The sequence below is a fragment of the Clinocottus analis genome, unplaced genomic scaffold (genome assembly GCF_023055335.1).
Source record: "Clinocottus analis isolate CAN_PGR_092001 unplaced genomic scaffold, fCliAna1.0.p SCAF_39, whole genome shotgun sequence".
Classification (NCBI taxonomy): Eukaryota; Metazoa; Chordata; class Actinopteri; order Perciformes; family Cottidae; genus Clinocottus; species Clinocottus analis.
In genome coordinates, this window is record NW_027176142.1 from 521,101 (window position 1) to 538,472 (window position 17,372).

Consider the following 17,372-nt stretch of genomic DNA (forward strand, 5'->3'; position numbering starts at 1 on the left):
ATGTAACACAGCGCTGTGCGAGTGTCTGATTTAATAAATAAAATTCAGTTCATGAACATACTTATATTTTATTGAATATGTATGTTATTAAATGAATTTTGAATGGATAGTAATTTAAAATGGATTTTGTATTTATTTCACCTTGTTTTGTGTAAACGTCTCTTCTCTGAACTCTTTGGACGATTCTTGTCTGACACAGTTATTCCAGGTATTAGACGCGTCCACCTCCAGCACACCTGATGCTAATGAGGCCGTGGCAGCAGGTGTGCTTGAGACAACACCTGCTTTGAAAATGTACGCGCGTATGAGGGATTCGAACAGATTTTATACCGGAAATGTTACGAACTTATTATAGTCTGCACAATATAGAAATCATGAGAGTAAAATGTAAATGTTTCTCTGGGCAATATGGCTGAAAGTATCTTGATGTACATATGAAACACTTACAGTGACACATGGTGTGAAACATGAAGTCTTGAGTTTCCCTTTGGGGATCAATGAAGTAATTATCTATCTATCTATCTATCTATCTATCTATCTATCTATCTATCTAAGTGTGCAGGTGGTTGAGTGATTGACCTTTCAACACTTCTGCAGAAACCCAGTAAACACTGATGGGAAGTTGTTTTGAAGGAGCAGCGACAGGATGAGGCAGTAGTCATGTTCATTTACTGTCATACACTTTGATACGCACAAATCATAACAGACAGCTGAGGAAGAACAGAGAAAACATCAGGATGATCTTTCAGAGTCATCGTACAAGCAGAAATAAACATTATAAATCAAATAAGCAGCCGCACCTTTTCTTCCTGAACATTAGATAAAATTATTAGCTTTTTACACCCGGCCACGCCGTCAACGTTGGCACATTTACACACAAACGGCAGGAAATTAAAACGTATGAAGAGCTGATCGCCCAAATTATTCCCACAAATCCCGGCGTGCAGCGTGAAGCATGACGGGAACCTTTCAAGCCCCAAAGGATTATTTAATCTGATTACAGGAAGAATGAATCAAAGAAGACTTTTGTTTGGAAAAGTCAAACCTTTTCTCGTTAAAATTCTTTAAAACAACAACTAAAGGAAGGAGGAAGTCCAGGTTGTTACAGATGTTCTTATGTTTCTTAGTGAATCCTACAAAAAGATTTAAACCAACAATGACGGCTTGAAGCCGACAGGAAGTGAGAACATCTTGAAACGAGGGAGAAAACATTGATGGTTTTGGTCTTTTCATGGAATATGCGGACAGACCATAATAACCACATAGATTACCACCTTATGCTTCACGGCCGTCCCAGATGTAGAGCTGTCAAAACAAAGCAGTGCAGTCTGAACCTCAGAGAGTTCACTCTCGTACCGTTTCATGATCCAGACCCCATCAGTTCAGTGCTTGATGACAGAAGTTTACGTATAATAACCAAAGGAAAGTCTGACTTAACGATGAAACACGAGGAAGCGAGCATCCGATCGAGACTCTAACAGGACAGATATGATTTTGATATCAGGTGAACTGTGAATTTAAATTTAAGATTGAATTAAAACCTGTTTTGTTGTTTCAGCATCAGAGCTTCAGCTGTTTGAGGCTTCAGAGGAATCGAGCTCACGCAGACAACAAGACATGAAGAGCAACTTCAATGCAAACAGAGAGAGAAATTACAAGCAGACAAAATATTCCAATGTAAAAAATCCGATAGATTAAAAAGGGAAAAAAGACGCAAATCAACATATATTTTAGAAAATGGTATTACAAATTAAAAGAAGAAATATTGAGCTTAATAATCAGTGTACAGAAGTACTATGGCAGCGAGTGAGGAGACAGGAAGTTACAGGAAGCCTCTTTCCAGTGTAGAGACACGTCAACCACAAGGAAACTAACGCAACGACGACTCAGAGCATCAACACAACGACTGAAGACTTTACTGAGCTGTGGAGCAACGTGTTGCTGTGGAGCAACGTGTTGCTGTTCAGCGGCACGTTGCTGTGGAGCAACACGTTGCTGCTCAGCAACACGTTGCTCCACAGCAACACGTTGCTCCACAGCAACTTGCTGTAGAACATGTTGCTGTGGAGCAGCATGTTGCTGAAACACGGGTATGAAACCAGAGGAAGTGTGACTCTGCTCTTCCTCTGCAGGACTCTTCTCGCTGCTCTCACACTAATGCTCAGCTCTGCTTTAAATCAACAAACTGACGTACGTGTTATATTTTGTTGCTGCTGTTGCGTCTCCGCGAGCGTGAACACACCAGCAACCAGACGCATGTTGTGTCTCTGCTGAGGATCTTTCTTACGTTAAAGGACAGTGGGCCAAACTCATCAGGAGCTAAAGGTTGTTTGTTGGACAAAACCAAGTTCATGGGATGATTCTTCATCCTCCTCATCCTCCTCTTCTCCCATGGGTGTGTTTGTGGCCGCTGGTCGTGCGGCTGCAGTCGAAGCCTCCTGCGAGGATCCTGCAGGCGTCACACGGCCGCGCTGCATCTGTTCTGGAAAAGCTGCTCCACCACGGACGAGTCGGCCAGCGTGGAGATGTCGCCCAGGTCTCGCTCGTCGCAGGCGATCTTGCGCAACACCCGGCGCATGATCTTACCTGCAAGCAGCGGAGAGGTGATGATGCTGAGGTACGTTTTACATGAGCAACACTTTGACTTGGACACCTTTTCTGTCACTTTGGAGGAAGAAAAACATTTTAACAAAATGGTCAAACTTTGTGTGACTCGTCTGCTGTTCTTCAAATAGATTAAAGAAAATATGAATCTTTTTCAAGTAAACCCGATCGCTCCATCTGACAAGAACTAACAACATGTGCAATCACGTTGTTAGAACAATGCAAATAAAGTTATACATGTGCAAAAAATTAACTAATATTTGGCAAAAAAGACCTATTGTAGCTGCAAATAACCTGTTTTGCAATGAATTATTTCTTTAATAATAATAATAATAATATATATATTTTTATATATATATATATATATATATATATTTATATATTTATATATATATATATATATATATATATATATATATATATATATATATATATATATATATATATTAAAGAACAAACCTGTAATACCTGCGCGCCCCACTAGAGGGCCCCTCAGCTGAACCACAGCTGTACACTTTTCAGTAGCTTTTAGAGACGTTTGCATTGTTTTCTTTGAAACAGCAACAGGACACACACACGTCTAACACACACACACACACACACACACACACACACACACACACACACACACACACACACACACACACACACACACACACACACACACACACACACACACACGTCTAACACACACACGTCTAACACACACACACGCGTCTAACACACACACCCAGCTGAAACTAAAACACAGGATTGGGATCATTTAAATGTTCTGTACCAGATCTGGTCTTGGGGAGTCCTGGAGCGTTCTGGATGTAGTCCGGTGTTGCGATGGCACCGATCTTCTCGCGCACTGTGAACCCCGAAGAAAAAGAATTATTAACATCAGAATCTGACTTTCATGAAGAGTCACAGAAACCAGGTTTCACTATGTTTCATCATCATCGTGTGTGATCAGATCCAGACTGATCGGATAGAGTTCCTCCTTTTTCTGGGAGTTTCATTGGAGACGTCTGCTGGCCCATGAAGACTCCGTCACCAAAGACTCCGTCACCAAAAAGACTCCTCCACCATAGACTCCTCCACCATAGACTCCTCCACCATAGACTCCTCCACCATAGACTCCTCCACCATAGACCCCTCCACCATAGACCCCTCCACCATAGACCCCTCCACCATAGACCCCTCCACCATAGACCCCTCCACCATAGACCCCTCCACCATAGACCCCTCCACCATAGACTCCTCCACCATAGACTCCTCCACCAAAGACTCCTCCACCAAAGACTCCTCCACCAAAGACTCCTCCACCAAAGACTCCTCCACCAAAGACTCCTCCACCAACGACTCCTCCACCAAAGACTCCTTCACCAAAGACTCCTTCACCAAAGACTCCTTCACCAAAGACTCCTTTGAGGGACTCTTCACCGACCTTGTTTCTTAAGCTCCGCCTCCAGCGTCCGGCTGTAGGTCAGTCCGTCGTTGAGCGTGACGAAGCAGTAGAGGCTCTCTCCCTTCACGGGGTGAGGTCGGCCCACCACGGCGGCCTCTGCGACGGCCTCGTGCTCCACCAGAGCCGACTCCACCTCCGCCGTGCTCAGCAGGTGACCTGACGGGGAACCAGACAGACGGGAGGTCCATCAGGAACACGAGAGAAGAAAACACATGTTGTTGTTTCCTCTTGGAGGTGAAGCGCCGTCTGGTTTGCTTTCTCCCTGAGAAGCTCTGCTCTTCACTCACGTTCCACAGCAGCATGGAGGAGCATACCTTGAAACAGGAAGGTGACCTGAGAGAAGGCAGTTAAACCTCGTGTTGGTCATTTGAAAGAGGAAAGCTGTGAGTCTCACCAGAGACGTTCAGCATGTCGTCGATGCGCCCCGTGATCCAGTAGTACCCGTCTTTGTCTCTGCGGCAACCTGGACATCAAAACGTTCACATTTCAAACTGTTGTCAACTCACATCTGTGCAAACAAAGTCAGCAGCAGCACGAACGGGTTGTGACAGGAGTTAAACAATAAAGGAAAATAAAGGAAAACACAGAGAGAGAATGAACAAAATAAGTGTCTGAAATCCTCCTCATCTCCGTTTAGATGACATTTAGCATGTTTTATACTACAGAACATGTTTTCTAACTGTGCTCATTAAAACATCAGCGCTCTGAGGATAGCAGCTGCAGGTCGTAAACTCTCTGATCTCCTGAAGTTGACGCATCAGGAATCTTAAGATTGGATCCACAGTCCATGATTCAAATAAAACTTCCAGCTCTGAGGGATCCTCACGATCACAGCACAACGATGGAGAGCTCAGACGCTTCACTACAGTTTCCGCCACCGGGCCGGCGCTCTCTCACCGTCTCCGGTGACGTAGTATCCAGGGAACTTCTTGAAGTAGGTGGTTTCAAACCGCTGCTGGTTGCCGAACACCGTCCTCATCACGCCGGGCCACGGCTGCTTGAAGACCTGTTTCAGAGGAAGAAGCAGCAGCGGATCAACGCGCATGACGAGTCAAAAGATCAAAAGAGCGAAACATCTTCTATACGAGGTGGTGAGAATGGTCCGAACCAGGTATCCCTCACTCGGCCCCTCCAGCTCCTCCCCCGACTCGTTCAAGATGGCCGGCACCACGCCGAAGAACGGGAACGTCTGGAGAACAGAAAGGTTGATTTCTTCACTGTATATTACATTTTTCCTAAGATGTCAACGATGTATGTTCAACAGGACACATCAAAGATGTTATATTTGCAAAGATGACTCACTACATCCACTTTTCTCGGTGGTCAGCGTTAAAGAAGCAACTCTGACCACCTTTAAAAGCAGCTTAAAACTCAGCTTTGGTTACATTTTAATGTTGTGTTAAGAAATTGTATTGTTTTTTTATGACTATATTTAGAATTTTTATTGAAAATGTAACTTTTATACATGTTAAGATTTTATAATTTTCCTCTTTAAAGTTTAAATGTCTGAAAAGAGCTGTGAAAGCAGCTTCGTGTCTGCATGCTGCTACATTTGCGTTGCCTCTCCGTGTCAGTGTGTATTTTGTGCATCGTTCACTCACAGCAGATCCAGGTTTCATGGGCGTGGCTGCAGGCAGAGGAGTCAACACATGTCCACCCTGAAAGACCAGAAAACATCCAGTGAGAAATGTTGTGTTCCCCCACATGGAGAGTAAACTGAGCTGCGCTGCCTCCTGCTGGAAGCTGCAGGAGCTGCAGTCACTGCTCCTGCGCGAGGTCGTTCCAAATAAAGTTTAACATCTGGGATCATTTGTCTGTTGCAGTTCAGTTTGTGCAAAACGTGGTTTAACTTACAGTTTCTGTCTGCCAGAAGGTGTCAACCACAGGACATCTCTTATCTCCCACCACCGTGTAGTACCAGTGCCAGGCCTCGGGGTTGATGGGCTCGCCCACCGTCCCTAAAACCTTCAGAGAGTCTCGTTTATACCTGCAGAGAGAACGAGATTCACTGCAGAGACAGAAGGACATGCATCATCTGGCAGCAACGAGCAGCATCACGTCAGACTCACTTGTGCACCGGCTCTCTGCCGTACTTCATCAGCAGCCGGATGGCCGTCGGCGCCGTGTAGAACTTGGTCACGTGATATTTGTCCACAATCTCCCACATGCGGCTCACATCCGGGTACGTCGGCAGGCCCTCGAACTAAACACAGACAGTGCCTTAAATACAAAAACTACATCAACAGACACAGTAAAACAGAGAATGTGACGTCACATTTCAGACTTACATGTTCTATTTTTACTTTTTAACTGTTTTTTGCACGTTATCACATTACTTCTCACTTCATGTCAGACAGAAACACCATTTCAAGTCTTCTGTATGTTTGCACAGATGGAAGAAGTGACAAATAAAACTGACTTTGACTTAATCCTGGAACTTCAAACATGTCATTTTAAACATCCTTTTTTTCGGCTTAATAATAATTATCACATGTATTAATTCAATCTGCAGCTGGTGATCCTTTGGCTTATAAAATGTCAGGAAGCAGAGCGACCCCGTCCCCGTCGGTACTCACCAGGACGCTGGAGGCCCCGTTGGCCAGCGGGCCGTAGGCGATGTACGAGTGTCCGGTGATCCAGCCGATGTCCGCCGTGCACCAGTAGACGTCGTCGGGCTGGTGGTCGAACACCAGCTTGAAGGTGGTGGCGGTGTAGAGCATGTAGCCGCTGACGGTGTGGAGAACTCCCTGCAGACCAGAGAAGTAATCAAGCAACGAGGATTAAGAACGAGCAGATTAAAGAGGCAAGAAGCAAATCAACAGCTTTAAAGTCGCAGATTGGAATAAAAAAGACGATTCGTTGATGTTGTTGGAAGTAAACAAATACTTTGGATGCTCCAACATGACATTCAGACATGATGATCATTCACTGCATGTTTGAGCTCTGACAGTTCACCTGGAGAGCATCTTGGACCATAATAAGATCCTTATTATCATGAATGTGAGTGTTGAAGTGTGCGGCGTCTGAACACGCTGTGTCTGTTTCTTCCTGTTTGGGCTGACGGGACGAGGCATGGGAGCGAGTCTCTGCAGGCATCGAACCACCGACTCTCGCCCCGTTGCCCCCTTGTTCTCTCGCCCCCTCGTCTCCTCATCTCCTCGCCCTGTCGCCCAGTCGTCTCCTCCTCCTACCTTCGGTTTCCCGGTCGAGCCGCTGGTGTAGAGGATGAAGAGCGGATCTTCAGAGTCGCACCACTCGGGTTCACATTCGTCTGAAGCTCCTCGGACCAGAGTGTGCCAACACAAGTCCACCTCGGGGTTCCACGGGACCTGAGACACACACACAGACACACGCAGACAGACACACACACACACGCAGACAGACACACACACACACACACACACACACACACACACACACACACACACACACACACACACACACACACACACACACACACGCAGACAGACACACACACACACGACAAGTCAAGCCCAGGTATCAGTCAAGTCGGTCAAAGAGTTTCTAAACATCAGAAACAACCTAGGATCTAAAACACTCAACAAAAGTGAACGTTAGTGTGAGTGCAGAACAAGAAGCTGTGACGGAGTTACAGAGAATAAAACAAACAGTTAGAAAAGTTAAACAGGGAAGTTTTCTTTCTCTTGTTTCAGAGCTGGGTCACCTTCTGATGCAAACAGAAAAATATCTGAACCGAAAGATAACTCCACGTCGAGTGAAAGAGAAAAATCTCCCCAGTTACTTGAAATGTGAATGACTTGTATTTAACTGAAAGTATTAAAAACAAAGAAGTGAGCTCCTTTCAAGCAGACGGTCGACCCAGATCTCAATACATCCCATAATGCCTATAAAACATAAAGCTCAGATACACAAAGAGAAAAACATCGTTAATACAAAACCAAAGCGCACAGAGAATTTTCATTCTATTCCAGTTAAATTAGACAATCCAGAAAACATCTGACAACAGAAGCAACATCTTCCCTCTCGTCTTTACTTCATGTTGCAGATTCTTCTGTGATAAAAGTCTCAATATGTCACATTTGCAATGTAATTTCTAAATCTCGGATGCGATTAGAGTTAAAGGTTTTACATCTAAATGTAAATAAACTTGTTTCGTCAGCAGATATCAGAAATGACAAATTCATGTGTTTCTAAATTAGAAAATATTTGCTTCCATGTTTTCAAACGTAATCTGAATCGTCTGCACTGGAACAACCGACTGCTGTCGCCGGGTAAAAACTATAAATCAGCATAACCGTTTCTTAATATCAGATGAATATAGAATCATAGATTTAAAGTCATAAAGTACTTCATAAAGATCTTTATGGTTTTTACCCTGCAGCAGTGGTTTGAAAATTCTATTTGTGGGTAAAAAATCTGTTTGAAAATGAAAAATGAAACGGTGTTATGGGGCTTTAGAGGAACACAAATACCTGCGGCACCGGATGAGTTTTCTTTACTCTCTCTTGTTTCTGCTGCTGGACGGGAGGGAGGAGGGAGGAAGAGGAGGAGGAGGAAGAGGAGGAGGAAGAGGAGGAGGAGTACGGAGACGTTAATGAGGGAGAGCGGTTATTTAAAAAAAACAAATTAAACACAACACAAAACTGAAAGAAAAACAGGTCCATGACTTCCCCTCAGGTTGAAGTTTTAGCAGCTCCACAATAACAAACCAGAGAAACACAAGTGAGTTTTCACCTGAACAACACAAGTCAGACGCAGATACCTCTGAACTTTAACTGTGTGCAGGAAGATGAATGAAATGAGACTTTAAGGAGAGGAGATCTACTCTGTGTTTGTCTTCTTGTTCACAAAACCCATGAAAAGCCAAAAACAATGTGCCAGACTCCTGCAGCAGCGTCTCCAGACATCAGTGTGTGTTTTTACATCAGTTCATTGATGTGTTTTGGTCCTCTCACGGGATTTATTAAGAGAAATACAGAATATCACCACTCCTTCTTTCCCTTTAAAGTACACAAAGTAAACCAGTATTATTTACACGTCTCAAACGTTGGAGAAGCAAAGCAATGATGTCATCTTGGAGAGAATATGAACTTCAATAAACACAAATAACAAACACAGCGTGATGGGCGTGCATGATGTAATGAGTCAGTACAACCAGAGCCGGTCAACATGGCGCTGCAGGGACTCATGCCCGGAACGTTTTGGGTTTTATTGATGTTTACCTGCAGGTCGGGGCAGAACCGCTTGGCAGGAGGAGACTGAGAGCCCAGAGGAGTCTCTTCTGCTTCTCTGGACAGGTGTTTCAGCATGATACACCTCTGAATAGAGAAACCTCTGCACGGAGACATGCACACGGTCATCATTACCATCTCATGGTGAGCAAGATGTGCATCTCAATGTTCAGTGTGCTCTGTGGCTCCTCTACGGGTCCTAACGCCGTTATGAAAGGCTTTCAATCTGTATCAGTAGCTTCAAAATGTTTCAATATACAAATAAATAATAACAAATTACACGTTTGTGTAATTGTACAGAAAGAGTTCAGTAAAACATGATAATGGTTGATGTCAATGAGGGTGTGTGTGTGTGTGTGTGTGTGTGTGTGTGTGTGTGTGTGTGTGTGTGTGTGTGTGTGTGTGTGTGTGTAGCTTACTTGTCTCTGCATTTCTGCAGCGCTTCGTCTGCTAATACCTTCAGGTTGATCAGCTTATCTCCTCGATAGAAACCATCTGAACAAATGAGACGTAAAAAAATAGGTGAACAAAGAGTGGTGGACGATGGAGAGAGAAAAATAAGAATAATAAATAAATAAATAAATAAATAAATATATATAGTGACAGTTTGAGCAAATATGATTCAAAGTATCCTGAAGTACATTTCGCTGATGATGCAATGCGGCCTGCAGCAGCGTTGTGTCGGCAGCGAGGCAACGCTTGATCTTCTCCAACTGCATCATGGGTAGTTGAAACTAAACCTTATCAACTACGTTGTAAACCTCAAAGACACCGATTGGCTAAGAGAGCTCCGTTCCACCGTTCATTACTTCCTTTACAAGCTACTAAAAGTCTTTGACTACCGTGCTGGTCACAATGAAAGACTCGCTGATCCGCTTACAGGACTATGAAGCCAGCAGATTAACACCTTCATAACCCAGGACCCTAATCCAGCAAAAGAGACTTTGATTACTGCTCAGCAGCTCGCTTCAGCAGAACCTTCAGCCGCTCGTGTGAACGACTCAGCGTCACCAGCCGAGGAGCCGGAGAGGCTTCAGTCACTATGAGCCACTAAGAGCCAAACCAGCCACCAGGAGCCAAACCGGCCACCAGGAGCCAAACCAGCCACCAGGAGCCAAACCAGCCACCAGGAGCCAAACCAGCCACCAGGAGCCAAACCGGCCACCAGGAGCCAAACCGGCCACCAGGAGCCAAACCAGCCACCAGGAGCCAAACCAGCCACCAGGAGCCAAACCAGCCACGAGGAGCCAAACCGGCCACCAGGAGCCAAACCAGCCACGAGGAGCCAAACCGGCCACCAGGAGCCAAACCAGCCACCAGGAGCCAAACCGGCCACCAGGAGCCAAACCAGCCACGAGGAGCCAAACCGGCCACCAGGAGCCAAACCAGCCACGAGGAGCCAAACCGGCCACGAGGAGCCAAACCGGCCACCAGGAGCCAAACCGGCCACCAGGAGCCAAACCGGCCACCAGGAGCCAAACCGGCCACCAGGAGCCAAACCGGCCAGGAAGAAGCTTTGTGAGGTTTGAACCTCACTCATCCAAAAGCAGCTTGATGAAGAACTCGTTGACAACAGATTCAGCCACGTTGATTCGTGTCCTCGGCCTGAACCCACCTGCTGTGATGAGCAGCGAACACTGCGAGTCCACGATCCTCTCACACAGCGACTCAGCAGAAAAGCCTGCAAACTGCAAACAGCAACGCACAAAAAGGTATAAACATCTAGATTTGATCTCAAACCTCCCGTCATTCTTCAATAACTCTGACTCACCACGATGGAGTGAACGGCTCCAATGCGGACGCAGGCCAACATGGCCACCACCAGCTCCACCACCATGGGCATGTAGATGGACACTCTGTCGCCCTTCTTCACGCCTGCAGACAGGAGGCACAGAAGGATCGAGTAAACATCAACGCAGCAGGGAACTGAACGGACTTCACTGGAAGAAGACAGATCTTCGTCCGACTACAGAACCGGTGGGCTGAGCGTCGCGTTAACGTACCCTGAGACTTCAAGACGTTGGCAAACTGACAGACGCTCTGCAGCAGCTCTCTGTAGGTCACCGCCAGCTCGTCACCGGGCTCGTTGCCTTCCCTGAAACAACAAGAAGACATGCAGACGGACGAGTGAGCAAACATCTTGCCGTGACTGATGCCGCTCCACTCGAGGGTCCATGTAGGGCTGTGATGTCATTGTTGCTTTTACAAAATAAGAAATCCGGTAAATAATCATCACTAATGTGGATAAAATGACGTGATGAAGGCAAATAGGCGAATAATTACATCACTTTACTGTAATGCAGGTTTAAAACCAGCAGAATCCTCACACTGTTTTACAATATCGAGTCTCATATCACAATATGGACCCAACATCAACAATGTGGACACGCAAAGCAGTCACTTGTGTCACTTTAACCACACCGCACTCAAAAAGAGCAATTACAACAAAATAACTCAAACATCTAAACTCCTCCTCCTCCTCTTCCTCCTCTTCCTCCTCAAAGCACTTCAGTCCAGTTGTGAAACATCTCAACTTCCCTCCTTTCCACAACAGAGTATCATCCTGAGTGTTTGAGGAACTGCATGCTTGCAAAAGCATCATTCAAGGACACACACACACACACACACACACACACACACACACACACACACACACACACACACACACTAGGAGAAAGGCTTGTAGATTAATAGCGTTGTTTGGAGAGCGGTTGTGACAGCTCTGGCTCTCCAGATAATTAAATTACAGTCGTGCTCTTGAGTCTCGTCTCTCAGCATCATCAGTCTACTGAAAACATGACAGAGATGTGAGGAAAGAGCCGGAGTGTACTCTCTTTTAAATATAGTTATATAAATGAAATGATATCATGAAGAGTCTGGTTCCCTCCTCTTGAGCACCTCGTTGTCCATCTTATTTACACTGTTTACATTTCTAATGTGCAACGTCTCTGTGGAACAGAGTTCAACAAAATACTGATTGCAAAATATCTTTCAGCAGCAACGAGTGCAGATTTCTTACAGCTTGAACCGACGTTAAAACATTTTCCACAAACACCAACACACTGCCGCCTCAGAGGAGGCCGTCAATAGTGTACATTGTGTGTGTGTGTGTGTGTGTGTGTGTGTGTCTGTGTGTGTGTCTGTGTGTGTGTGGCTGAAAGGTCTTTGTGACCCGCTTGGCACTGACAGCTGATGTCAGACTGCACATGCACGCACAAACACACAAACACACAAACACACACACTGAGCACTACAACTTTAAGAGAGTCGCTAACATGTTTTTTTATTATATATTTTTAGTCTTGTTTGAAATCCAATCACAGCCTCAAACTAACAGGAAAGACTGAGTGACTTCACTGGAGCAGAAGACTGAAGCAGGAAAACCAGATATATATTCTAGTGTGATCAGATAAGATCAAAGAAGATATTCCTTGAAGAGATTATCTAATCTCTCTCCTTCCCGTCATCATTGTTCATCCTGTACAGACGACCTGCTCTCTGCTCTCAAAGCTCACACAGCGTCTGACAATCACGTCTGATAAGAAGCTCAAGGTCATTTCTCACAGCGAACCGACACCAAACACGATCAAAGATCAAAGATTTGCTACAAACTGCCGACAGCAGCCAACGATCAGAACATAATTTACTTTTCCGATTATGATTTATGTTATTTTAAGATGCTATGAACTTCTGCTTGTAAATGTTATTTAAACATTTATATCTTTGCATTTTGGCTCGTTGCTCAGATAAATTAAAATTAGTATTTTGAGTGTCTGGATTAATTCCTGACTATGAAACATGTTCTGCATGCTCAGAACAAAACACTTCACTAAAGGTCATCAGACATGTTTCTTTGCTCAGCTTTCCTATCTGGAAACGTTCAGAGCGATAATAGCACATCCAAATTTAAAAGCACACACACACACCCTGACACACACACGCCCACACCTATAAATACACAACAGTAAAACCTGTTTTCAACACAGTGGGTTTAAATGTCAGGGACCAATGAGGACAAACACACGTTCTTTTGTATGAGGACATCAGTAAAAATAAAAACCAGCATGTTGGACGATCAAACTGAAGGAACACATGAGACTGTTCCCCCTCAGCTGCACGAGGGCAGTTTTTCATTTAAGAAAGGAACATTAAGAGACAAAGCAACACGACTGGAGGAAGCTGCCTGCACGCTTATTAATTTCTCTCAAAGGAACGAGTAACTCTGCTGCTGATGGAAGGTTTTACTTTCCATTGAACATCCTCTGGAGTCAAAACAGTGTCAACTTTGTTTCAGACAAAGATGCTCTGTCGATCAATAAATACTTCAGCGTGTACGACTGTGCAGTCCTTCACATGTCAGGAACCGGTCGCACTTCCCACCTGAAGGCTGTGTTGAGTTAAACTTGCTTTTTATAGTCGTTTGACCACTAAAAGCACTCACACAACCTTCTGGAGCAAATCCACATTCAATATCTAACCCAAGGAAACTTATTATATCTCCCATTTTCTAGAGAAAGGGATCTTTCAATAATTGTTGCCGCCTCACTAACTGTGAGAGGTTTCCTGCAGGTGAAACGCTATCTGGCTCCACTTCTACTTTAAAATCACGCTTTCCTCATCCTCTCCAACTGGCTCTAAAAAGCTCTGCGTGGATTCGACCGCATTCCTCTCTGTTGCTTCAGCATTCACATCAGGACACATCGGACCGGAGGCAGGAGACAGAATGAGGAAGAGGAGGGACAAAAGAGGATGAAAGGGCCGGAGAGAAGAACATGAAAAGGAGTAATGTTGCAGACAGAGAAGAGCGACCAGGCACGACGAACTGGAACACGCACAGTACTGAGTGTAGTCTTTATTACAGCCCAGGGACAAAGATGGAGGGAAAAACAGAGGAATTAATGAGAAGAGAGAGAGAGAGAGAGAGAGAGAGAGAGAGAGAGAGAGAGAGAGAGAGAGAGAGAGAGAGAGAGAGAGACAAAAGGAGAGGTTGACAGCAGCTCCATTCATTCAATCTGTTGGTATTCAGTCCTGTTAATGTGTTTGCAAAGGCGACCTCACAAAGAACACACACATGCAAATACACTAGCTAGATCAACAACACACTTTAAAACACACTTTCTCTTATACTTGACTCATTCACACACAATATAAGAATTGCAATGATTAGACAAGTTATCAATTACTCAGAAAATTGATCGCAAACTTCTTTGATCGCCATCGAGCCAAAGCAGCATGCGGGTACATTCAGCGTAGCTACAGAAACTAGCGTAGCATTGAAGTGCCAACACTAGTTAATGATGCGCGTCACTAACTCACTCTCACTAACACACACTCTCACTCTCTCACTAACACACACACACACACACACACACACACTCACCAGTAGAAGGCCACGTTTTCGCCGAGCTTCCTCTCGTGGACGTTGCGGTCGAGGACGTTGTAGCAGATGTTGGTGGAAGCTCCTTCCATACACTTGATGAATATTTCTCCTTTCGTCACATCGAAGTTGTAGTCGAGGAACTGGCCCGTGTGTTTGGTCTTCCAAAAGAAATCTTTGGCAATGTCGCCCCAGAACTCTGCAGGACACAAACAAAACGGATTATAGAGACCGACAAGAAATAATGAATATGTTCTTAATGTGTTCTTGAATCCCAGCTGGAAGACGCTCAGATACATTTGTGAAAACTATACTAATGAGTTGTTTTTATTATAGCTGCAAAGTTTAACATTTAACGGGAGTTGAAACCATTTCCAAAAGTTTTCCAACCAAATCCATAAACTATTTACTATAATAAAAAGGAAATACTATGAATTACCATTGTTATTGTTTGGTTAAAGTCAAATAACTATTAAAAAAAGTTGAACTTACTATGAATTTACCATTTATTAATACTGGTTATTATAAAGTGTTTCCAAGGATAAATCAACCGCATACACATTTAGTGAAATCACAATGTCAGTTTGTTTTGTCAAGAGACAGCATTTTTTATTTACAATGTCATTTTTCTTTAGCTGTTAATAAGCTCTGCTGGTCATTTCCTGCTTCATCATCTCTTATGCTACATGTGTGTGTGTTTTATTAAAATGTCAAACCATGAGTTTACCATTCATTAAGGGGGATTATAAATTGTCACATTATCATCTTGCTGTAACTTCCCAATAAAGTTCCTTTTGTGAGATTATTATTAAGGCCAGCATATGTTGTAAGTTACATTAGTGCAAATCACAATAACCCAACATCATTATTTCACTATGACATAACTCTGGTGTGTAATAAATTAATAAACTTGTGTGTCCTGATTCAAACAGATCCACCCTAAAGCCAGATTCCACATGCAGGAGGAACTTGTTTGATTGCATCTGAGGTCCTTCACACAGTCTCCAAACTATCAAGGAAATGATGTAAACAGCTGCTTGTTTAACAATAGCTGCCCAGGTGCAGAATATCCTGCTAAGTTTAGTACAAACAGCCAAAGGTCACGTTGCTGCTTCATTTCCAGAATGCATTGTAAACCCTTCAGTGCAGGTCTGCAGGTAACCGTGAGTCAAATGTCATACTTTACAAGACAAAATACTGTATCAATAAACTGTTTTATTCCAGAAAATGGAAATACTCCAAATAAATAAGTACCTCAAAATGTTGCTTGAGTAAATGTGCATAGTTCCTTTCGACCCCTTAGGTTTTAGTAGGATAACGTGGGCTTACCATCAGGACTCTCTATGGACTGCAAGTAGAGCTCTTTGTATTTGTCGAAGCTGGGGATGTGAGCCGTCTTCTTCAGCTCCTCGGACCCGTGGAAGACGTCTTCCTTCGGCACTTTATCGGGAATCATGTCTGCAACGTGTTCGACTCTTTGCCAAGTTATTAATGTTAACTGATAGACGTCGGAGCAGAACACGCAATCCGACTGGCTTCGTGTTACAGCGATGGAGATATCTACTTTTGCTTTACCAATAATCAATACCGGAGAGGAGGCTGCGAGGACCCTCTTTCTGCTGCAGAAGCAGCACGACGAAGCGATGCGGCTGCAGGGCTTCGCTTTGTGCTAGCTAGCTGCAAAGTTAATTCACACTTCCTTGTTCTGCAGGATTCTTGCTGTTGCCGTTATGTGGAAAGTGTCAGTTCAAAATCCGCGTTTGGACTCAACCCGATCCGGGACAGTTGTGAAGTTGAGTCCGGGTCAGTTCCGGTGCAGCTCCAGGTGGATATTTCCGCTCCTGATAGTTAATTCCTGCACGCGCGGGTGGGTGGGTGTCCTGCTAACTGCTAAGCTAACAGGCTAAGCTAGCTCACGCCAACAGAAGAGGAAGACAAGGCGCATCTGTTTCAGCTGTAAAGACGTAATATGTTTTAATTATTTAATTCAATTACATTGAAAGCTTGCTTTCAGTCAGAAGAGTGTGTTTCGTGCTGTCCGGGAGAAAGGAGGTGAACTGTTTTTGTCCCAGCGGTGACAGTCGACTGCTGCTGCTGCTGCTGCTGCTGCTGCTTCTTCTTCTGCTGCTGCTTCTGCTGCTGCTGGCGCTTCTTCTTCTTCTCCTTGTTTTGACTGAACGCTGAACTCTGTATGGTTCGCTTCGGCCCCGAGCAGCAGCCAATCAGAGCTCTCGGCGCCTTCACGTACTCACCGTAAACTCCGTAAAACAAAGTCACCGCGACCCCCGCTGCGTTCAAGTGCGGAAGGTTATTGATAAAGGGGAAATAAATACATTCATATGTTGGCTATCCGATTGTTGTATTATAATTATTATTATTATTATTATTATTATTATTATTATTATTAGTGTTTCTATTCATTTGGAGATGTCCTTACATTTGCAGTCATGTAATCAATTATTTTACTGCTTTTGACTGATGGCTATCAAAAGAAGTTGCTAATTGATAAAATGACCATTTGTTGCAATCCTAAAAATGTGAGCGTGTGTGTGTGAGCTTGTGTAAGTTTGAGTGTGTGTTGTAGTATTACATTCTATAATGAAGCTTGTTGAATTTGAAAGAAAAACAATATATAGATAACCAAAATCTCCCGAATAATGCCAAATTAACTTTTACATTCAGTTGTATCTTTTAATTGCTTATTTATTGATGTTTTACATGTTTG

At 44.1% G+C, this 17,372-nt stretch overlaps 1 protein-coding gene across 3 annotated transcripts; it reads right to left on the reverse strand.

Annotated features, from left to right (window-relative positions):
• Nucleotides 1–656: 656 nt before the first annotated feature.
• On the reverse strand, nucleotides 657–16,763 carry acss2 (acyl-CoA synthetase short chain family member 2). Of its 3 annotated transcripts, none has more exons than XM_068596687.1 (19): nucleotides 15,977–16,763; nucleotides 14,651–14,846; nucleotides 11,274–11,365; nucleotides 11,042–11,145; nucleotides 10,886–10,958; nucleotides 9,690–9,765; nucleotides 9,262–9,373; nucleotides 8,512–8,553; nucleotides 7,249–7,386; nucleotides 6,634–6,804; nucleotides 6,127–6,260; nucleotides 5,912–6,044; nucleotides 5,659–5,715; nucleotides 5,166–5,246; nucleotides 4,955–5,063; nucleotides 4,452–4,520; nucleotides 4,037–4,213; nucleotides 3,383–3,457; nucleotides 657–2,586 (listed from the first exon to the last, which is right to left on the reverse strand). In XM_068596687.1, exons 1-19 carry the CDS (start codon nucleotides 16,101–16,103, stop codon nucleotides 2,459–2,461), a joined length of 2,094 nt encoding a protein of 697 aa, XP_068452788.1. In that variant the 5' UTR covers nucleotides 16,104–16,763; the 3' UTR covers nucleotides 657–2,458. The 3 variants fall into 3 exon arrangements, with proteins under 3 accessions (XP_068452788.1, XP_068452787.1, XP_068452789.1); XM_068596686.1 differs by having other exon boundaries at nucleotides 8,512–8,556; XM_068596688.1 differs by lacking the exon at nucleotides 8,512–8,553.
• Between the last annotated feature and the right edge of the window lie 609 nt (nucleotides 16,764–17,372).